Source organism: Oryx dammah, unplaced genomic scaffold (genome assembly GCF_014754425.2).
Source record: "Oryx dammah isolate SB20612 unplaced genomic scaffold, SCBI_Odam_1.1 HiC_scaffold_3, whole genome shotgun sequence".
NCBI classification, from domain to species: Eukaryota; Metazoa; Chordata; class Mammalia; order Artiodactyla; family Bovidae; genus Oryx; species Oryx dammah.
Genome location: NW_024070187.1, coordinates 49,793,950 through 49,818,410, shown reverse-complemented (window position 1 = coordinate 49,818,410; position 24,461 = coordinate 49,793,950). Strand labels below are relative to the sequence as shown.

The 24,461-nt window shown below is 36.0% G+C and overlaps 1 protein-coding gene across 3 annotated transcripts in view; it reads right to left on the bottom strand.

Annotated features, from left to right (window-relative positions):
* Positions 1-14,514: 14,514 nt before the first annotated feature.
* PCDH7 (protocadherin 7) overlaps positions 14,515-24,461 on the bottom strand; it is a 469,509-nt gene continuing 459,562 nt past the window's right edge. For 2 of the 3 annotated variants that reach the window (XM_040237986.1, XM_040237987.1), the window contains exon 3: positions 14,515-15,902. In XM_040237986.1, the coding sequence (XP_040093920.1) occupies positions 15,526-15,902 (377 nt within the window). In that variant the 3' untranslated portion in view covers positions 14,515-15,525. The remainder of the gene's footprint in view (positions 15,903-24,461) is intronic. The other variant, XM_040237989.1, reaches the window with a different exon arrangement.

The following is a 24,461-nucleotide window of genomic DNA, read 5'->3' as shown; positions in this document are numbered from 1 at the left end:
GCTGGATGGCATCACTGACTTGATAGACATAAGTCTGGGTGAACTCTGGGAGTTGGTGATGGACAGGGAGGCCTGGCGTGCTGCAATTCATGAGGTCACAAAGAGTCTGGCATGACTGAGTAACTGAACTGAACTGAACTGAAGTAGTAGGTAAACTCTAACAGGGCTCTTTGGAAACAACCCTGGGGCTCTAGGCAGCAGACACTAAGGAGTAACCTTCAGTATGACACAATCAGAATCAATAAGCTAAATCATTTTCTGATTTTGATTCTCCTCTGCATTGGAGAGAGGGTCAAGTTGGCCCAACGTGAGTTACCCAATATGTGACCAGAGAAAATGGAAACCTTTTAATGCAAACAACTTGTAAAGAAAAACTGAGGTGATTTTTAACAAAAGAAGTTAGAAAGACTGCTTTGTTGATGAAAAGAGCCGATGAAAAGAGCCATTAGTGATGTATCAAAATAGTGTGGAAGAAAAATTAAATGATATACAGTGTGAGTATAAAAAATGGAACTAAAACGTAGAGCTGGATGTTAGGATATAAGAACACCTGCCTCTCTTCCACACTGTTCTGGAATGCTGGACATCTGATTTCTCTGTTTTCTTACCTTTAACCTTTAGCATTGCTGTTCACTGTGCTTAGAATATCTATTTTCTTCTTATGGTCTAATTCCTCTTAATCTTTCCAAGTTAATCTTTAATGAGCCTCCTTTGTTAGCCTCCCCAGCTAGATCAGTCTTTTTATGTCCTAACAATATTATATATGTATTTCCCTACTGTGGTATTTGTATTTGCATTTAGTATTACCAATGTTCCAACCAACACACTCTTTAAGTTCACAGAGCATATCTTCTTCAATATTGTATATTTGGCCTTAATCATAGCAAATATTTGTTGAAATATGTATGATATGATGCTTGTAGCCTCCTTCTGCCACTAAAAGCAGCAGATTCAAGGATTTCCATCTGGTTTGGTTATCATTTTTTCCTTCACCTCACACCCCACTCAATTGATTGCAGCAGAATGACCTAAAAGGTCACTGCAACAAGTTCACTGCTCATTGCAGCAGCCTGTGAGCTCAATCATTCTGCCTAAGTCAGACTATAACAGAACTGAGACTGAGGAGTGTTAATTGAATTAAATTCATTTTTAAATAGCCATGTGTGGCTAGTGGCTACCATATTGAATGGAGTACATCTAAACGGCACAACTATAGGCCACGACAGCAAAAATGACAGTAGAAGAGATGAGCCAAGTCATAGCCATGGCTAAGAATGGATAAGGTGATCCATGACAGTCAGGTAAATGTAAGTGTTGAAACTGGATGGTTTAATGAATAAACATCCAATTCCCTGAGAGACAGAGATTCAGCTGCTAAGATGGATTCTGCATGTTCTTATTTGTCACAACTGGGACAATCTGAGAATGTCTCAGTTCTTTGAAATTGGACACTAACTAATTCGATCATAATATTCAGATTTTTTTTTCCAGAAAAGGAGATGAGAGCAACCTGTGGGTGATTTATCCTTTTCTTACCACTATCCCCATTATACTTACTCCTTGTCCTTCCATGTTCTACCCCTAAATCAAGCATACTCTTCCTCCTCTGTCATTTCACCATCTTGAACCTCTTCCAGTTCTTCAAACTTTCCTGTTCTCTCTGAGACCTATTCTTTACACACAATTATTTTTGCCTGCAAAACCTCTTCATCTCTCATTCTATCCATCTTTATTTCTGATCTGAGAAATCTCTGAGTGGTTATTCCTACTGCAAAATTCTAAGGATAGTTGCTGCACAAGTTATCCCAGGCAACTTTTATTTTCTCATCATTAACCATGCCAAATTCTTATCAGTTTCAATATTTGTTTTCCTCTGGATATCTCCATCTATCCCATAACACTACAAGAGACACAAACACCCTCTTCCAACAACACAAGAGAAGACTGTACACTTGGACATTATGAGATGGTCAATACTATAATCACATTGATTATATTCTTCGCAGCCAAAGATGGAGAAGCTATACAGTCAACAAAAACAAGACTGGGAACTGACTGTGGCTCAGATCATGAACTCCTTATTGCCAAATTCAGATTTAAATTGAAGAAAATAAGGAAAACCAATTGACCATTCAGATATGACCTAAATCAAACCCCTTACATATACAGTGGAAGTGAGAAATAGATTCAATGGATTACATCTGATAAAGTTCCTGAAGAACTATGGATGGAGGTTCATGACATTGTACAGGAGGAAGTGATCAAGCACATCTCCAAGAAAAAGAAATGCAAAAAGGCAAAATGGTAGTCTGAGGCCTTACAAATAGCTAAGGAAAGAAAAGACATGAAAAGCAAAGAAGAAAAGAAAAGATATACTCATTTGAATGTGGAATTCCAAAGAATAGCAAGGAGAGATAAGACAGCCTTCCTCAGTGATCAATGCAAAGAAATAGAAGAAAACAATATCAGGGGAAAGACTAGAGACCCCTTCAAGAAAATTAGAGATTCAAGGGAACATTTCAGGCAAAGATGGGCACAATAAAGGACAGAAATTATATGGACCTAACAGAAGCAGAAGAGGTGGCAAGAATACACAGAAGAACTATACAAAAAAGATCTTCATAACCAGATAACCACAATGGTGTGATCACTCACCTACCAGATACCCTAGAATGAGAAGTGAAGTGGGCCTTAGGAAGCATCACTACGAACAAAGCTAGGGGAGGTGATGGAATTCCAGTTGAGCTACTTCAAATCCTAAAAGATGATGCTGTGAAAATGCTGCACTCAATATGCCAGCAAATTTGGAAAACTCAGCAGTGGCCACAGGACTGGAAAAGGTCAGTTTTCATTCCAATCCCACAGAAAGGCAGTGCCAAAGAATGCTCAAACCACAATGCTCAAACACAATTGCCCTCATCTCACACACTAGCAAAGTAATGCTCAAAATTCTCCAAACCAGGCTTCAACAGCATGTGAACTGTGAACTTCCAGATGTTTAAGCTGGAATAAGAAGAGGTAGAGGAACAAGAGATCAAATTGTTGATGTCTGTTGGATCATAGAAAAAGTGAGAGACAGCCAGAAAAACATTTACTTCTGCTTTATTGACTACACCAAAGCCTTTGACTGTGTGGATCACAACAAACTGAGGAAAATTCTTAAAGAGATGGGAATACCACACCACTTAACCTGCCTCTTGAGAAATCTGTATGCAGGTCAGTTAGAACTGGGCATGGAACAACAGACTGGTTCCAAATTGAGAAAGGAGTATGTCAAGGCTGAATATTGTCATCCTGATTATTTAACTTATATGTAGAGTATATCATCAGAAATGCTGGACTGGCTAAAGCACAAGCTGGAATCAAGACTGCCAGGAGAAATGTCAGTAGCCTCAGATATGCAGATGACACCACACTTACAGCAGAAAGTCAAGAAGAGCTAAAGAGCCTCTTGATGAAACATGAAAGAGGAGAATGAAAAAGTTGGCTTAAAGCTCAACATTTAGAAAACTAAGTTCATGGCATCTGGTTCCATCACTTCATGGGAAATAGATGGGGAAACAATGGAAAGAGTTAGAGACTTTATTTTTGAAGGGCTCCAAAATCACTGCAGATGGTGACTTCAGCTATGAAACTGAAAGACGTTTATTCCTTAGAAGAAAAGTTATGACCAGCCTAGACAGCATAGTAAAATGCAGAGACATTGCTTTGCCTACAAAGGTCCATCTAGTCAAGGCTATGGTTTTTCCAGTAGTCTTGTATGGATGAGAGAGTTGGACTATAAAGGAAGCTGAGCACCAAAATATTCATACATTTGAACTGTGGTGTTGGAGAAGACTCTTGAGAGTCCCTTGGACTGCAAGGAGATCAAATCAGTCCAACCTAAAGGAAATTGGTCCTGAATGTTCATTGGAAGGACTGATGCTTAAGCTGAAACTCTAATAATCTGGCCACCTGAGTTACTTGAAAAGACCCTGATGCTGGGAAAGATTGAAGGCAGGAGGAGAAAGGAACAGAGGATGAGATGGTTGGATGGCATCACCAACTGGATGGACATGAGTTTGAGTAAGCTCTGGGAGTTGGTGATGGACAGGGAAGCCTGGTGTGCTGCAGTCCACGTGGTCACAAAGTTTAGGACACATCTGAGTGACTGAACTGGAAAAGAGAGGACACCTTTGTTCGTTGGTCCTTGTACCTCAAAATTCCATTTTGGTGTTTTATATACTTGATATTATTTTAAGCTAATAAATTATACCAACATTTTCTGGAGGATTGCACAATGTTAAACACTTCAGGGGAAAAAAGATTTATTAGCAATTTTTCTGCAAGGATATGATACATTTTAGAAATGTTATTCTGAGTTAAGTTACCCTTATATATTGGAAAATGAACAGAAATATCTTTAAAAATCATAATGACAATGAACATTTTAATAGTTAACTTTTCCCAAATGTTTCCCTGCACAACCAGAGAAGGCTGAAAAGTGGGATCACATCTTTGAGAAGAGGTTATTAGAATACACTTTCTGATTAGAATTTTAGCCTGGAAATTATGCTAGGGTCCACATAGTCATAGCCAAGACTTTCCCACTGATTAAAATTACATCAATTTACAGCTAAAAATTAAGCTTAAGACTAAAAGGAACATATAGACTTTCCTGTAGAAGTTGACCACAGTGTAAGTAAAATAAATATGTTCCATCTGACTCCTCTATGCTGGTTATTTTAAACCTGTGTGGAAGGAGTGACACCCTTGGGAACTCTTTGCAATGATGTTGTGGGGTAATGAGTAGTATAGACATCAAGGCCTTTTTTCATGAGTCCAGTGAAAGCAAGAAATGCAAATGACATTTCCGAGTGAATTTCTGGTAAAGAGCTCTAATCCACTATCCTGAAAAATTATTTTATATTTGTAATTCAGGTTGAAATTAAGCCAGAGTATATCCTTCTATTTACATATCTTTCTGCCCTTCATGAAGAGTTAAAGTATAAATTGGTGGCTTCATCTCCACTGAAGCACTAGAGCAATGCGTGATTCTTCTCAGTGTTGGGTCTAATTACAATAGGGTGAAGATTATTTTTCCACCTGCGACACTGTCATTATAATCATCTGACTTATATTTATAGTCAAATAGGAGTGTTTCTCTGATGACTTAGAGGCTTTAAACCTGAGGATAACAAAACACTGGCTGTGAAACACATATAAATCCTAAACAGAGAGAAAAATCAAATCACCTGTTATACTATTTGTCTTCATCTAATAAAAAAATGAGCCTGGAGTATTCCAAGCAATTTACGGAGGGAAGTCAATAGGCAGTACACTAAACATCTCACTATGCATCCCAATATTTGACATAGCAGGAGCAAAGCGCAAGTATTACAAAAAAGACAGTTCACTGAAGGATGAATTTCTTTGGATTCGGGCTATATTGCTTGTCCTCTTCACCTTCTGTTTGTCAATAACACCTATAGCTTTGAAGCATTCCCAGTACGCTAGCATTCTCATTTGCCGTTTTTATTTCTTAAATCATCTGTAGACTGGTACTACTCATTGCTAAGACTGAAAATTTATATTTTCTTTTCTTCAGTTACATTCACAGGTTACTTGAATCAATGAGAATATCTATTGTTTCTAGACCAGGCATAGATTTTTATAGTAGTTTTTTTCAATAGCTTCGTTTCTGGAGGTTTAACAAAATCAACTAGTGCTGACAACTACACAGTAAAAGTTTTTCTACAATAATTCCCAGATTGAAGCTTCAGGGATAGTCATATTAGAAAATATATATTGATACAATACAGTTTACAAGTTGAAGCACTCTGTACTGTCTATGTGGATCCAACCTTAGACAATAGGTTCATTGTAGTTGCTGAGGTTTTCTTTGCGGTTGTAGGTTCATTTCCTCAAAATGTAAACTTCATATTTAATTTACAGGTTTAGCAGTAAATTAGTTCATATTTAAGATTTATATGATTATTTCCTTTGCACTATTTCAGTAACAACAATTGCTGAAGTTATTTAGCCTATCATATTTACTTTGCTGAGACAGGAAATAGCTAACATCAAATGTCTCACAAGAATGATAATCTAAGATTTTTTTAAAAAGCAGTTTTCTTGGAGGTATTAACAGATGAAAAGTATTTAATGTTTTAAAATTAAATTGTTTCTCATTATTTTTTTCATTCAACTGGACATAACTTTAGGATACTTTGAAATGTTTACTTGTTTATATTCTTTATATAAAATATATTCATGTATATAATTAGGAAAACATAAAAAAGAACTAAAAAAAGCACCTCACTCCAAAAATGCCTATACATTCATCACAGTATTTTTTATTTTTATGTTATATCTATCATGTTCTAAATATAAAACTTCTTATTATTTGTTACTCAACGCAAATAAACCACACAAACAAAATAATCAGCCCTGTCCACAGCGTTTAAAAGGAAATCTGTTTAAAGCTTTTGATCTGATGAAATCCAAAGCAAATCTCCCACCTTTAAACCAAACTGATAACTTCCAGGACTCTTCGTTTTTTTTTTTTGTTTTTTTTTTTTTTTCTGAAGTGGACAATGATAATCCCCTCATTGAGAAGATTAGTGAGATATTTTCCTGATGCCTGAGGATGTCTCACACATCAACCTGTGTTAAGGAGTCTTAAGGAGTCTACCTATTGTGATCTAATGATGAGACTTTCATGTAGCTGGTCAATGGAAAGAAATGATCCTAATAACCAGGGTAATCACATAGTCTAACAACACCTGAGAGTGATTATTGGTGAGTTTGCAGGAAAAAGCCATATACTAGCACAGTCCAGGTCAAATAGAGGAATCCTGAAGTAAGGTGAAGAAGAGGAATTTTAGTAATGAATTCTAAAATTAATCTCAATTGCAGCATTTTGGAGTATATCAGGGTGTGTGTGTGTGTGCATGTGTGTGTGCGTGTGTGTGTGTGTATGTTCAGTCTGGTGCGACTCTTTGAAACCCTATGAACTGTAGCCTACCTGGAATTTTCCAGGCAAGAATACTGGAGAGGGTTGTCATTTCCTTTTCCAGGATGAACAAAGTAATTTCTTGATCAAATCCAGTCCACTGCTTTTGTATGTCTCCTCACCAAAGAATGGTATTTATGCATTTAAATGGCTGAAAAAAATCTAGGCTTTATTTTTCTCTCTTCTCATATAAATACCTACACAAATCCTTGATTTTGATTCTTGAATTGCAAAGTCTAAAATATTTGCTATCTTGCCCTTTATAGAAAGTTTGTGTATGCTGGTCTTCTAGGCCAATTATTCACATTGTTTGACTTTGCTTCTTATCCAAATCTCCGATTTTGTTTTTTTTTTTTTTTCCACAACTGAACTAAAACATGGACCTCTGTAAAGAGGAAAAATAATTCCCTTTGGACTCTGCTGCTGCTGCAGCTAAGTCGCTGCAGTCGTGTCCGACTCTGTGCGACCCCATAGACGGTAGCCCACCAGGCTCCCCCGTCCCTGGGATTCTCCAGGCAAGCACACTGGAGTGGGTTGCCATTTCCTTCTCCAATGCATGAAAGTGAAAAGTGAAAGTGAAGTCGCTCAGTCATGTCCGACTCTTTGAGACCCCATGGACTGCAGCCTACCAGGCTTCTCCATCCATGGGATTTTCCAGGCAAGAGCCTTTGGACTCTAGAGAATATAATTGTTCACACAATAGATGGCTAAATACTGATTTGCAAAGTAAATATTTTATTCCATTAAATTTAGCTTCAACTGAAAATTATCACTGAAAACTGCTGAAAGATTACTTTGATCATTATATTAATAAAACTTTAAACTTTAAAAATTCTCATGGAATACCTGGATCTCTAAAACTCAGGGAGCCAAAAATTTCAGCTTAAGAAATATCATTTTAGTATATTCCAGCTGTACTACAGGGTCTGGAAAAGCATTCAAGTAAATGTTTCTCTCTTAAAGTCAGGTTTGAAAACTGTAAGTAAATTTCCTAGTCATCTACTAATTTCATTTCTAGTATTTTTCTAGTATTTTTTGCCATTACTTCTTTTTCATGAATGTATTATAAAATGGCTTAAATACATGGTCAACTTTTTATAACAAGCCATAAAACTAATAAAAATATTCCATGTACTACTGCATAAAACACACTTATGAAAAACTTCATTGTCCTATCAATTTAGTACTTATTTTACTAAGTCTGGGAAGTTGTAATGTACTTTTAATTAAATTGCCAAAATTAAACATCTTGCTTCTCTTTAGACCGATCATTCAGACGTTCAATTCAATGGATTATTTTTTTGATTAGCATTTTTATTTTTCAAAACCCATTCTAACTTCCAAGTTTATTATCTGCATTTCTCTGTCAACCTCATGCATCTATCATATGGCCTTTTTGGTGAGACATTATTTGAATCACAACTTTTAATAGAAAAAATAAAACTGAATGTCATGGGTGAACTATAATTCTTGTCTAGCATCATCTGAGGATGTTTGGGGTAAATTTTACATTTATGACCAATTGAGCGTCTTCTACATCTTCCCACAGGAGGTCCAGTAAAAAAGACAAAATTATTTCTTTGTCACACTTTAAATTCAACCAATGAATAAAATTTATATTTAACAGCAGTAAGACAGGAAAAAAATGAAGTTAGGGCTAAAGGAGAGCCTAAATTTTTAACTTTTCACATTTACATTCATATCCTTTACTCACTCCCTGCAGCTTAGGAAATTTATATATCTTGGTTAATAAGTAGGGATAAAGATGAAAAAAAAAAAATAAACAAATGTAAGTCCAGTCCCTATTCACTCTGCCTCCTAAGAACTCAAATAGTAACACTGCAAGTTTCTATTCAAATAAAGCTGATTGTGTTGCAAATCCTCTAGTTCTTGGTTAGTTACCTAACATTCCTCCATCTCCAGGGAAAATTAGGTTTGTTTTTGAAAGAGGAAAACCACAGAATAAATAAACTTCTGAGAATATGGCAAAGGGCTTTGAGATGAGGACACAAAAAGGTGAAATGTAGAAAAGACAGGTACAAAACAAAAAGGCAATGAATAGATTTCTTTGCAAAATCAGCTAATTGAAGCAAAAGTAAATTTGGGAATTCTATGATGATCTGATTGATTTTGACAGTGCTAATTGTTGGTTGTGATCATTCATTTCTCAGACCTAGAATGAATATCCATCCAAGGTGCACTGAAAACTCATTGCCTCATAGATTAGGCTAGGGGTATTCAGCATAAAAGTTAGGCTATGATATTTTCAAGATTTATAGTTTGCTGCCAGAAATTCCATACAAGTTACATTACTGCCACGGTAGGTTGTCTGATGTCAAGTGATGAAAACTACTTGCCAATCAGAGTAATTGGTGCCCCGCCCCCACCCCAGATGGTAAAAAATCTGCCTACAATGTAGGATATCCAGGTTTGATCCCCGGGTCAGTTGTGAAGATTCTCTTGAAAAGGGAATGGCAGCCCATTCTAGTATTCTTGCCTGCTAATTCCCTGGACAGAGGAGCCTGACAAGCTACAGTCTATGGGTCTTAAAGAGTCAAACACAACTGAGTGACTATCACTTTTACTTTTTCATTCTCACTTTACCAAATGCCTATTTTTTCAGGTAAACTGGAGAGTTCCTTTTCTTTGTGATTTGCTAAATTATGGAATATGTTTTCACTAGTACATAATCTAGTGGAGTGAAAATGTTAACTCTGGCAGAATTTGGGGTTCAATTTGCTTTTAATCTAAAAATAATTTAATACAAGTAAAATCTTTCATACATGACTGTTCTAATAGATCATTTGGGTTATGTTGCAGGTATTATGCAAATAAACTTATTAAAATGTCTATAAACCATAATGTGTGTTATGTATGTGACATATTGTTGCACTGTCAAGCATCTAAGAAACTAGATGAAACTCTTTAAGGAATCAGAGGTGATGGAATAATCACACAAGTCAGAAGCAATACACACAACTTTTGTTGGCCTGCTCTATGTCTATTTTCTTTCTAAAATGTATCACTGTATTTTCACATGTTCATGATAAAAAAAAATTAACCCAAGAATGCAATCTAGGGGTAAAGAGTAATATATATTTGTCAAATATAAATTGAGAATTTAAAAGAAAAATAATGGTTTTATGTTCTATTGACTTATGTACTGATGTTTGGGTCTCACCATTAGGTAGGTGATCACAAAACAAATTAATGCATTTATCATTTGTTCACCTTATTACAACCTGCATCAGACTTGCTAACCATAGTTCATCCTTAATTCCTTCTTTAGAGAAGGAAGGCTGCCAGGCAAAATCAGTGTACTAAGATATCTTTGGTTTAAGAATGAATGTGTCATTCCACCTAAAGTACTTGGAATTTTCAACCAAAAGAGAGGAAAAAACTGGTAGAGAAACTTGCAGGCCAGCATCTTCAGAATTTTTATTTTTTTCACATCTCTAAGTTTTAGGAGTTGGGAGATGTGGCAAACATTCCTTTCAATCTATTAGTTTATTTAGAAAGTATTTTCTTTTTCTTTTAAAAACTATGTATTTATTTAGCTGCATCCTGTCTTGGTTTTAGCACATGGTCTTAGTTTCCCCATGGAACATGGGATCTTAAGTTTCCTGACCAGGAATCAAACCTGTGTCCCCTGCATTGCAAGGCAAATTCTTAACCACTGGACCACCAGGGAAGTCATTTTTTCCTCTTTTTAAATCTCTGAGTTAGATTGGAGAAAGCTGCTTGTTTGAATAAATACCAATTTAATGAACAAGATAAACACTATAGTTAGAGTTATAATCTGACAACAGAGAATAAATGCAACAGTTTAAAATAAGATAGTAAATGATCGAAAAAATATAAAAAGTAGAGAAAATTCACCTACAGAAAAATAAGTAAGGTAAAAATTCTATTGTTTGTTTCATGTTTCTCTATATCTCACATGATTAAAGGGGTTTTTTTAGTCTCTTTTCATCTTTACTGTAGATTTTTAAAAAATTCTTTACCATAGATATATTTTGACATAGAATTAAGTTTATCTGAAATGTGAAATTTCTCTAAATAGCACCTAAAAAAGTCAATTTTTACATTAGTGATGAGAAATTCTTCCACTGTAAACATAAGGTTTCAAAGACATCTAGGTAACTGTCTCAGAAATTACTTTGATGAAACTTAAAAATCCAACTATTTTATTACAAGGCAAAATAATAAGCAGTTATGCCCAGTGCCCTCCAGATCAGCAATTACTGCAGCATTATCTTCCTCACTCAATCTTAATTTAGCAGAAAGCAAACCATTTAAAATCCAACTGGTATATGCATCCATTCACTTCTTCTCCAATCAAAACTGAATGGGCCTGTCAATAGAGAAGCACACTTACAAGTGTGAAACCATTTGACCATGTTATATTTTAATTTGCAGAGACAAAAAAGACAAGCAATTTATTTACACAAAACTGTACAAAAGCAAATTAAATTATTTAAAGTATTTCATAAATAGTTGGACGAGTGTTTAATACATTTCGCCATGTTTAGCATAGTTGCGTGCATAGTGACTCATAAGAAACGATGATAAATTGTCCTCTGCTTCACTATCAACATCCAAGTAGCAGAACAATAGTCAATGATCAACATTACAAACAGATCGTACCACACTGAATGCAAGTGCTTTAAAATGTAGGAAAAAATGTCTGAAAGTAAACCCTAGGTAGCTGAAAAAATGATGCCTTCCTCCAGATGTTATATATAACTCTGCCAGGTCACAACTAACAACTTTACAATATTTATGATCATCTTCACTATTTTGTTTTGTTTTTCCCCCTTAAGAATTCATCTTATGTTTACTGCTGATACAATATACCTAAAACTGTTGAGGTCTTCAGATTTCTCATGTCTGTTTTAGGATAGCTGTTTGATTCTTGGCAGTTTTTTCTGGTCTCTCTGTTTTATTTTCCTATAAGACAGCCTCCTAGGGTAACCTTTCAGCCAGACATCTTCAGTACCATCTTAGTTTTTCTTCCCATAAAAATAGTGCCTCTCTTGTTTTCTGAAACACAGGCAGCAGGCCAGTCAGAAACCATAATGATATCTGGAGATTCAGAATGAGCCTCAGAGGTTCAGATTTTAGACTGAAGCTAAAGATGTTTTAATACACATAAATTGATATAGTTACTCAATTTATAAATGTGTCCTAATGTATAATGCATGCAAAGTTCACTTGAGCTTCTTGGGTACAGAAAACAAATATGGTTTATATAGAGCAGAACCAAAATGAAACAGCAGCTAAAAGAAAAATAACAACAAAAGAAGAAAGAATAGAAATGGTAAATCAGTATTTTACGTTGCAAAATGGACTGATTTCATCCCTGATAATCTCTTTCTGTATTACTATTACAATAAATGCAGTAGCCTTCTAGACCAAATTAAGCAGCCTATATAAATTTTGTTTTATGAATGAATGATATTTAAGACTGGTCCACTATCTGAGTTTGTCAGAAGGCAAATTTTTAATATATTATTTATTATTTTCAGAAAATAAACATGGATAAATATATAGGATCAGAAAAGTTGGGAATAGCCCATTTCCCCTCATTGTCCAAACCCAACAACCGTTTTTTTACCATAACAACAGGTATAAAAGGCACAGTTGCTTATTTTGCATTCACTCATTTATTATTTTTTTGTTTCTTTTTATAGATTTTTTTCAAAAGCACTCTATCTATGGAGTGGCACCAGATTTAACCTATTCAAAATAAAAGTCATACAAACACAAAATAGATTTCTGTGCCATGCCAGCTCATTATAATAATAAACATGTTATGATAGCTAATTCTACTAGAAATACTGTGAATACTTACAGTACACTGAATTTTATTCTTTCACACCCATTTTAGTTCTAAAGAGGCTCACAAGTTAAATGATGATGACATGGCTATCTTGTATGTGGTGCAAATGTCATTGGGGAATGTGGATCCAATTAATCCAAAGGTCCCATATGACCCGTATTAGCTTTATAGACAACAGAAGGGTTTTAAGATAGAGTGAAATGAGCTATCTAATGTTTCAAGTGTATCATGAAAGAAAAAAATGCATTAAAAAAGTCTGTTTCACACCTGTGTTATGCAATTGAATATTTCCTTTGTAACGTGCAAGAAAAAATATGTATACATTTCATAAGTATCTTTAGAAGTATTTTGTCTTAATAGGTACTTACAGATTATACAAGGCAGAACTGCTTTAATGCAGTTTCCTAACAAAGTACTAGAATTGCATCTTTCCATAATGTAAATAATAATCAACCATAAACATTTTCAGTTATTGATATTTTAGTCCAGTGATTTTTTTCTTCAATTACATACCTTCTTTCATCCTATTATACATAAACTAACATCAAAATGAAAACTCCATTTAAGAAAGAGTATAAGGAAATGACCCCAAAGAGTACCCCACCAAACAGAGAAGTGATTTTCAAAGATAAGCATTTTGATGACCTATAGTGAATTAACAACCTGTATACCAGGTTGCTTCACTTTGTAGTCTAAGAAATACTGCAAAGCATGAAACTACCCAGAGCTACATTGTTTCTACAGTTTGCTAAATAGCCATCAAGGCTATGCCTTAACTAGGTTACAAACATTCAGTAATGGGAATGTTTGCTCTCTTCACCTGTTATCCCCTAGCCTGTCCCTGGATTGTCACTTTTTCTGAATGCCCCAGCTTAGTTTCCCATTGTATTAAATTCTCCTCTGGAGAGGAAGTGACCCTAAAATCTGCATATTCTGTTTCTTTATATGACACTGAAGAAAAAAAAAAGACTGCATATTTTTCAACTTTGAGATGTGTATACCATGAGCCATGTCACTGCCCAGAACTCATTTCTTTCATGTTCAGTCTGGATTAGTTAAAGAGATATGTTAAACAATGCTCAAAATCACATTAGTGACTAAGTCAACTAGGGGTGTCACCTTGTTTCAAAGTTGTGAGTCTCAAGATAGTGCTATATTGCACAGAATGCAAAATTAATGCACTTTTGTTACTTGGAAGTATACACTGAACGTGTAAAAAAATGCACTTGGTTATTTCAAATGTGGATGAGACCAGTAAGTACAACCTGATTCTCAAATGATGATAGTAAACTTAACTAAGACTGTTATAGGGCTTCCTTGGTGGCTCAGAGGTAAAAGCGTCTGCCTCCAATGTGGGAGACCCGGGTTTGATCCCTAGGTCGGGAAGATCCCCTGGAGAAGGAAATGGCAATCCACTCCAGTATTCTTGCCTGGAGAATCTCATGGACGGAGAAACCTAGTAGGTTACAGTCCGTGGGGTCGCAAAGAGTCGGACACGACTGAGCGACTTCACTTCACCTCTCCTCAAGACTGTTATGCCAATGTATTTCTCTTCCTACCTACCCATAAATATGATATTAAAAAGTAGAATCTTCCCTGATAATATTTTCAAAACTAAACTTTAAACTCAACTAATTGCCTATTATAGTACCAAACATATGTCTCACTGGCTTTTCCATTTCTGAACTTTCAAAGAAAATTCATGTTCTCTGGGTACAGAGAAAATGTAAGATAAACTGGCTTTTGAGGGTTTCCTCTGTGTGCCTGGGTTCAGTGACTTCTGTTGCTTCACGGATTTCCACATCAAGACCAAATCTACTCCATGATTTCCCTGATCTGCCTTATGATCTTTGGCCTTTTAATGATACAATTGTTCCTGTTAGCTGATAATAGTGGTGCCGTTCCAAAAACATATACAGTTTTTAAAAGTTATAACTAGTGTAATTCATGTGATCAAAGTAGCATGTATACTAAGAATATTCAGTAAATGTATGGAACTGACGTTGATGCTCCTGACTTGAGAAAAACAACCTATGCCAATTTGGGACTGCTATCTCTGACTGGGTATTGTTTTTTTTTTTTTTTTCAGGCTTTGTTAGAATGTTAAAGCTGTGATCTTCCCCTAAACACTTCTTCTGGAGTTCCCCTCTATAAGGACTGTACTATTAGAGGGACTCTCTCATGTTTGAAAGATTGCCTTCCATGGTTATTCATCATATTCTGATCATATGTCTGAAATACATTTCACCTGATCTGCTTTTTCTGATCAACCGGATGACATTCGAACTGAATCAAAGTGACTAAAATCATGTTTCAGCTTAGGGATAATGAGAGTGTGTATGTTCTGCTAATCAGGCTTGTTACCATGAAAGAAACTTGCAACCATCTTTTTTTGTTTGTTTGTTTTTCTGGTTTTTGGAGTGGGGCGGGGAAGAGAGTAAGAGGGTTTGGGGAATCAGTGAGGGGGTTAGACATGCAAGTAACGAGGATGGTTTCTACATTGTACATTTCAATCAGGCTGAACAGTGTCGCTCACTAAAGGCCTGATCTGGAGGCAGAAGTGGCAGGCAAAGCTTTGTCTCTTTGGTAGCCCCCTCTTTTTGATTACAAGGTTTCATTTTGTAAGGTTTTTCACCCCTTATTCTCCTTCTCATACATGAAAAGAACTTTTCTGTTGCTTCTGTATAGCCTACAGGTAAACTTCTCTTCTAGTGAGAGTATTGACAGGAGATGGCTTGTATTCCCCCGTTTTTGTAAGGGGAATATCCTCAGTGTTGGCATCCTCATTTTTGCTGAAACTAGCCGCACTGAAGGTCTCATAGGATGAGGTCAACTTTTTGTTCAGGAGGTTTCTGTTGCGGTCGCCCATGATGGCGGCCTCACCATTAGCCAGTTTTTCCTGGCTTCCTCGTTCATCAACAGGCATGAAAGTGGAGAGTTTGGGCTGGCTCTTCTTCCTCTCTGGAGAAGTGCGGACAGGCATCCAGCAGGAGTCGGAATGGCCGTACTCATCACACTCACGGGTACACTTCCCAGTCAGGGCTACATCTGGAAGAGGTCTTGAATCTGAAATTTGAGGAGAAGGAGCCTTTAAAGCAGGTCATTTCTCAACAGCCTTTTCCGACCTATATGAAACTGGGTGGGGGGAGGGGTAGTTATGTATAATGTTATATTACATATACATTTCCTTTACCATATTCCCTTTTTCAACACTCTGCAGTTCATTATTCCAAAGAACTGTTTTTATTTCATATCCATTAAAAATAAGGTTTTGCAAAAACTTCAAATATCATAGAAAGAGAGGAGAGGACAAATGGATAAATTTAAGTGTGTGTTGAACAGACAACAGGTATATGAATTTGTTACAGGACAGGTACGTGTGCATATTCTCACATAGAAATAAAGTATGCAAGTATATTTGTACAGGAGTAAATTTTTCCATAGTCATGTTATTAAATCCAAAAATATAATTTTCTGTATTTATCAATTATCCAAGAAATCATGTACTTTTGCCAATTGAATTGCTTTGCTTCCTGTTTATACATTGTTCATAGAATGCAAATATGCAAAACCTTATATTTAAAATATATTATAAAACATCAGGGTGACTCAGAAGTAGAACCTAAACTGACAGCACATTGTGTGGTTAAAAAGTAAAAAAAAAAAAAAAAGTACCAGTGGGTTCAAGTGTGAGTATACTAGTAGAATCCGCACTTACCCAACCCAAGCCCACACCCCACCCCACCTCCCACCTTGTTAATGACCTTGTTAATGTGCTGTAGGATAGTCCCTTGAGTGTTCACATAGAAATATACCTGTCAACGTGTTTGCTGAATGGAAATACTATGTGAAATGCAATGTACTGGGTAAACTGAATCAAACTCTCTTGATGAAATGACACGTTTTCCTAATTAAAGTCTGTTGCCTAATGCCGTGGGAAATATCTTCTATTTCTGTAAAGCTGTTATATCATTGTATGTGTCTGTCTTTGGAGAATCGTTATATATTTTCTTACTATTACAAATTTTTTTAACAGATTTGTTTTTGTTTGAGAAAGAGAGTGAGAGAGAGAAAAACCTGCTTCACCTCAACAGATTCTAAGAAAACAACCTCTAGGGTTGTATTTAATCTATTTGATAGCTTCTTTTACTGCCAAACAAAAGAACATAATATGACTGTGCTCCAATGTATACTGTTCGGTATCATTTTACTACAAGGCTTGGGACTTAAAAGACTGACAGATTTTAACCTCTGCAAATATATTCACAACAAAGGAATTCCATATCATTTGCATATGCATCTTTGGTAGACTGGTTTAAAATAAAAGAGGGGGTTATTTAACTTATTCCCAATATATTTAAACCTATTGCTTTTGCCTCCACACATCAATTCCTGTAGTATAAAATGATATTCTCATTTGGTTATCATTTGGATTAGGTTATTTTGCAAGTTTCACATCATTGAAACTCTTAAGTCAGTCCAATCTTGCATGTCATTTTTTTCACTTTAGTAATGAGTGGCTAACTGAAATATTGATATTTGTCAGCTTAATGATTTTTGAACCACTGTGACCTGAGATTTTTATGCTATGTGCTCAGAGTTCAGCAAGAAAATGCCATTGTTCTTCACAGGAAATCCAGAATTGCTTTTCTCTTTTCCAAAGGCAAAATGCAAAGATAATTATTTATTGCAGTTGCAAATGCTGCTCTTTGATTTTAAGTGGACAGATCCTATTAATTTTATCATCAAAAGAAAAAGCACATTCCTATTTTTGTGTATGTGCTAAACTCCCTCTATGTCTCTCAAACACAAATTTTAGATGCATTTAAAAAAAATCAAAGTTTTCACAAATTTTTTGAATGGTTTTTGTCATCTGGTTAGTTTAAATGAGCAAACTGAGTTATTTGGAATATTTCCTGTCTTGGGATACTTTATTTGAAGCTGACCTAAATTCTTTGAACAGGAAAAAAACCTTATAAAGATGCAAAGTGTGAGATCAGATTTACTTTTTACTCTAAACATTCCTTTTCTTCTTCACTGCCTTAATAGGTTCAAGTTTTTCTTTTTCTCCTATGAGAGTGCCTACCAAGGACACAAGACAGTAATCAGAAATTTAGCTACTGAAGTAGGAAAACGTCTTTATAAACGTGCTTGTCATTCCCTGCAGAGATGATAGAGAATTGTCTCTAAACATCTCTGCGTTTACTTAAGTATGACGATTTACTTAGACAATGACTTACACAGGTCGCTGCTTTTGGGGAATAATTTGTGTTTCCAGTCTGAAATTCATAGCACCTAGTGTATCCTTTGTTGGAGATGCAGTTAGAGATAGCGCACAAAAATATCTTAACACTCTAACACCCCTTCCTACCTGTTATACTTAATTTGTGTACCTTGACCTCCCTGTAGCTCATAAAAAATTATATTCATTTGAATTAACTCAATTTCCAGTCAACTAGAAATGAGATGCTCTTCAGTTCATTCCCATCAGTCTTTACTTCATAGTCCAGGTTATTTCCTGCTAAAATTGATTTCCTCTTTTTGCTTTTAAGGAAGGGCAGCTTATCTTCTGTGCCATAAGCCACATGTGGGCTGCCACATCTTTATCCCAGAAGGATGACTTTTAATAAGGATCTCCTGTCATTTCCAAAGTCAAACACTTGATTGGGCGCCACAGTGGAAGTTTGACAAGCCTAATTGGCTGAGACATGTTGCGGTGTTTGTCATCAAATTTAGAAAATAATCAAGAAAGGCTATAAGAGATTCATCACGAGCAATCAAAACTTCTAATCTTGATGACTCAAATCCTCAAAAGAAACGCCAATGATTAACAAATGCAATTTATATTATGATGTAATTTATTAAGGGAAGGCATGAGTAGAATAATATTTTTTCTGTATTTCCTTATTTTATTTATGCAAGTAGATATTATATATATTTTTTAAAGACAGGAGTTATATAGGGTCTTACAGAATTACTAAACACATTTTTTCCCCTTTTCTTAAAAGATATACTCCTAAAATGTCCTCTTTTTGTGGGATTTTAGAGGCAGATCTTCCATAAATAGTAATCCTTCTTAGTCTTTCACTGAAGGAGATGTTTTATTATATCTAAGAACATTATTGCACACTTCAGTTTAGCACTCTTCCCTTTCATTTTGACCTGAGTGAAGATGGAAAATAGTTAATCATGACTCTTTTTACATGGTACTGAGTAATTAAAAAAGCAAAATATTCTATATTGAAATATGGTATTCTCTATCAGCATTTTCCATAAGTGAGTTCCTTAGAGGTCCCCCCTTCACATGCCCTTAATCATATTAAATTTTGAGATGACTGAAAGTCGAACTGGTATTCATTAGGTCTTGTTGCTTTAGCATCATTTGCAGAGTTTTCCACTTTCAGCTAGCTATGCTGTTTACTAGAAATATTACATATAATAACTTTGGAAAGTTAAAATCTGTTCTTAGACATCAAGTTAATTATCCCTTCAAGAGTACAGAGTTTTCAGCTATCATAATATCAAACAATGTATAACACATAAAAAAATTCCCTGAACTTCTTCCTTCTTACTTATCACCTCAACCCAACAGCAAGGAGGATGGAAGTAGTGAGGGGATCAGACTATGGGAGAGCTGAAGCCAAAGAGCAAGTGTTTTGACTTTCACTTTAGTGTTTCTCATAACACCATATTGCTCCTTCTTAAAATTTAACAGCAGAGTTATTTAGAGGTCAATTACTGCTACCCATAGCCATAAGAAAAAGTTACAGTCTCCTAAGAAAGAGAAAAAAAAAAAATCTGAGCATCACAGGAAAGAGATGTCATGAAGACAAAAATTTTAAAAATACTTTAAAAATAATTTAACCTTTTTAAAGACTATACATTTCCTAATGTGAAGGAAATTATAACTAATTTAAGAAATCAAGTTCTTTAACTACAAAGAAATGTACTTCATCTTACTAGGCAGGGCAGATGAGTAGGTGGTGAGAAGATATTGCTACACAATGACCTCAGCAAGAAGTGACAGATAATATGTAGCATCATTAGAAATTCAAAGGAAAATCCAGATTTAAGGAGGCCTTTAATGTTTCCAGAAGCTGCCCTATGCAATTCAGAAACTTTTAGAGGAATCAGTATTACAGGAGAGCAGTGGAATTGTTAAGGCTTTTAAAGACAACTTTGTACCAGTAAAGATTTGGATAGACGCAGTTATGCATTTTGCCAGAATCCTGATCACCCACTCCTATTCCAGGCCCTTGTCTTGGGGGTGAACACATAAAGATATTTCCATTTCCTAAAAGACACACAGGCACATTTTCCTCTTTCAAGAATTTATTTTTCTGTTCCATGTCTTGACTTCCTGTTATCTGAAGACTTCCTTTTCTAGAGACATACCTGATTCTGGTGGAATTTGGTGGACCATGCACAGGTTTTACAAAAAGATGAACAACAGCAAAAGAGGCAGATAAATTTTGTTATTTTCCAACTAATATTTTAATATTAACTTTATTTTATTTAATTCAAATGAAAGTATCATTTTTATTCCAATGATTCAATTAAGTACTTTATTTTAAAATAGCTGTCTTGCCTTATATAATAGATCTGGGAACAAATAACTACATAAACCTTTTATTGGAACATTTTTATTATAGTCAATGAAGTTTAGGAGTGAGGTTATGAGATCAAAAAAATGCATACTGAGTTAGACTTGGTTTTTTATATAAATGATCTGAAGATCAGGGCTTCCCAAGTGGTGTTAATGGTAAAGAACCCATCTGCCAGTGCAGGGGACCTAAGAGATGAGGGTTCTATCCTTGGATCAGGAAGATTGCCCTGGAGGAAGGCATGGCAACCCACTCTAGTATTCTTGCCTGGAGAATCCCATGGACGTAAGAGTCTGGCGGGCTATAGTCCATAGGGTTAGTCAGCCACGACTGAAGCAACTTAGCATGTACACTCAACAAAAGATCCTTGCCTTTTGTCTGTTTGGGGCATTTAGGAAGGTTAGAAAGGTGAGCATGTTAAGAGATTATGGAAAAGGTAGAAATCATTGCCTTGGGCAAGCAGTAGATGATCTTCTGAATATTCCAGAAGTTTCTGTAAGAAGGGGAAATGTGGTGTAGTTATGCAAGTGTCACCCAGATCTACTACTAGGTGGTTAACATTTCTATACTGTGTTCTAATCTATCATGAAATCACTTGATACTATCGAATTATAAGAAGAGATGTGTCATCTATCCAACCAGCTCTTACTTCAGTCTCATCTATACCTTTCTTGAGTGCTTCCTTCAAGGGACAATGGAACTCGTGAAAAAAACAGGAGGCTGTTTTGAGTGTCATTCTGTGTCCATCATGTGTAAGCTGTGTGACTTTGGTTATAATTTCCCTGAGCCTCAAGTTCCTCATTTGTGAAGTAATAATACCTATTCCACCATTTTTATGGGGATAAATGAGTGAATGTATATTAAGTTTATAATATGATGTCTGATGCTGTATATATTTTTGGTAAATAGTAGGTCACAGCCTCTGGAGAGATGTAAAAACATAGATTTTTTTTTTTTTTTTCTCTGCAGTCTTCCCTGAATGAAATGGGTGTTAAGGGAATAGGCACCACAACGAGGATCCCTGAATTCAAATCCTAACTTTGTCATTTAGTACATATGTAACTTTAAACAAGTTACTTGGTTCATATAAATTTCCTAATCTTTATAAAAGACATAAGAATGAATTAACTTAAGATAATTATGAAGATTAATAAATCTTAAGGTAAACTTAATAGAATTTTTTACATACAATGGGCCCTCAATAAATATTAGATATTTCAAGTGCACAATCTATTATCCACAATTCAGTTCTCAAAATAGCTTTGAAAACCAAAAGCTTTTATTCCCCATAAATGTACAATAAACCTGACTTTTAATACAATGTTATTTTTCATCTTTATTTATCTCACATAGTATGAATATGTGTTTTGAAGGAGAAATAGTGTTTAATTAAAGGCACTATCTCAGACTCTTAGATCTTCAAAATAATAGGAAAGTGAAAGTTAGTTCAGTTATGTCCAGCTTTTTGTGACCCCCATAGATTGTAGCCCTCCAGGCTCCTCTGTCCATGGAATTCTCCATGCAAGAATACTGGAGTGGATTGCCATGCCCTCCTCCAAGGGATCTTCCCAACATAGGGATTGAACCAGGGTCTCCTGCATTGCAGGTGGATACTTTACCAGCTGTGTTACCAAGGAAGCCCTCCAAATAATATAGATGCATGATATTATCTTTTCTAGTATATAAATGATTCCTATTTTTAAGATATGTTTGTTCTCAACGGTTTCAGATAACTTACTGTGGATCTAGTAGCAATCATCAATCAAAAGGACATGTATTTGGACTTATTTTTTCAGTAGGACTCATGGATTTATGCTGATAGAGTCTGCAGTATACTGGAGCTACCACCCACTGAGGAAAGTACAGTGGCCACAGGTTACTCCATATCAGATATTCCCCTTAACACTTCTTTATTAAGACTTGGCTGGAGATTTATTCAGGGTATGTCATAGTTGCTCAAAACTAAACAGCAAATTCTCTGTTAGTTGCAGTTATCTTTACAACATAAACAGATCAACCCCACAATTGCTCATTTTCATTTGAAAGAGACTTGCCTCTGAGATCCTGGGTTGTTATTTTGCTTTGCCAGCATGGACCACAACATAAAGAAGAAGAAGGCAATGGCACCCCACTCCAGTACTCTTGCCTGGAAAATCCCATGGATGGAGGAGCCTGGTAGGCTGCAGTCCATGGGGTCGCTGAAGGTGGGACACGACTGAGCGTCTTCACTTTGACTTTTCACTTTCTTGCATTGGAGAAGGCAGTGGCATCCCACTCCAGTACTCTTGCCTGGAAAATCCCATGGATGGAGGAGCCTGGTAGGCTGCAGTCCATGGGGTCGCTGAGGGTGGGACACGACTGAGCGACTTCACTTTGACTTTTCACTTTCATGCATTGGAGAAGGAAATGGCAACCCACTCCAGTGTTCTTGCCTGGAGAATCCCAGGGACGGGGGAGCCTGGTGGGCTGCCGTCTATGGGGTTGCACAGAGTCGGACACGACTGAAGTGACTTAGCGGTAGCAGTAGCAGAGCTCCATTTTAACATGTTAAAAATTACTAATAAGCTAACCTCAGACTAAGAGTTTGAAAATCTAGAAAAGACAACAAAAAGCAGGGAAAATACCTCACCTTCAGTGCACCTTTCAGAGATCAAAATTTATGAAACAAAAGCATTCAAGTTTTGTGGATTTTATGATGTATGCATATGCTTGTTTTAAGTCACAAAATAAGGCCAGAAATTCCTCTCATCTCCCTATACACAACCCTTTGGAGTGTGATATCACTACTTCTATCAAGATTCTCTTTCTGCAGCCGTTGAAGCTGGGCTAGCTTTGACAACTAGAGAGACACTGCACAATTTTCAGGATAGGTCTCAAGAGTTCTCGCAGCTTCTGCTTTTGACCTTGGAAGACTGTCATCTCCATCCTGACAGAAAGCATGATCTAGCCTTTTTGAAGATGAAAGACTTTTTGAGAGAGAGAGAGAGAGAGACTCAGCTATTTCAGTTGGTCCAGCAGAGCCTACCCCCAGCCAACCCCCCCAGATGATGGCAGCCTCATGAGTGATCCAGACAAAACTTGCAGAAGAATCAATAGTCAAACCACAGAAACATGGAATGCAATCACTCTTTGTTGTTTGAAGCTCCTAAGTTATGTTTGTTTTTGTTTGTTTAGAGGGTGAGGAGAATTCCTTGATGCAGCAACAGATCTCTGAGGTTATAATCATGGATATACTGTATTATCTGTGATTTAAAAAAAAAACAGCCTGAGTTATAGAAACAATATATTCTACTTTTATGTCTTCTGATCATAGGCAAAAAACTGACTAATATTATAGAAAGAATAAACATTTTCAAAGATGTAAGTACATTTAATTTGAAGTTCAAGCAAAGGGCTCCCATAAAAATCTGGAAATTTTGGTCCTGTGATTACAGGATTTTACTGGATTTTTCGCCTAAGAGTATAGATTTTTCACCTACACATATTTTTCACAAACATGTTTGAAAACATCACCAACTTTTCTCTGGACCTTAGGGTTAGGGTTAGGGTTAGTTCAGGCTGGCATGCCAAGACAATATTAAAATGTTTAAACATGTTTGAAAGCATCAGCAACTTTTCTCTGGACCTTAGGCTAAACTCAGTTAAATAGCAATTGAATGTATCTCAAGAAGCAGTTACTGCCCTGAGGCTTAGACCAATGTCATTCTGAATGTGGTATTATCATATACAGTGGAGACTGCAGGCCAGATTTCAAGCAGTCCTGCTGAATCAACTCAAACATGATTCTGCTGGTTGGCACATGAAAACTGTGCTACAGCAAAAAAATGTATGGTGACTGCTGGAGAGTGATCTATTTATGCACTTCAAAGATGGGGTTTCACTTTGATTTCACTCTTCACAAATGCAAAATTTGAGGTGAGGTAGTGGAGGTTAAGGGAATATTAAGGGAAGAGAGTGAAAGTAAAGGAAGGAAGTGCTGGAAAATGTGGAGATGTTCCAATATTGATCAGAAGAGTTTATA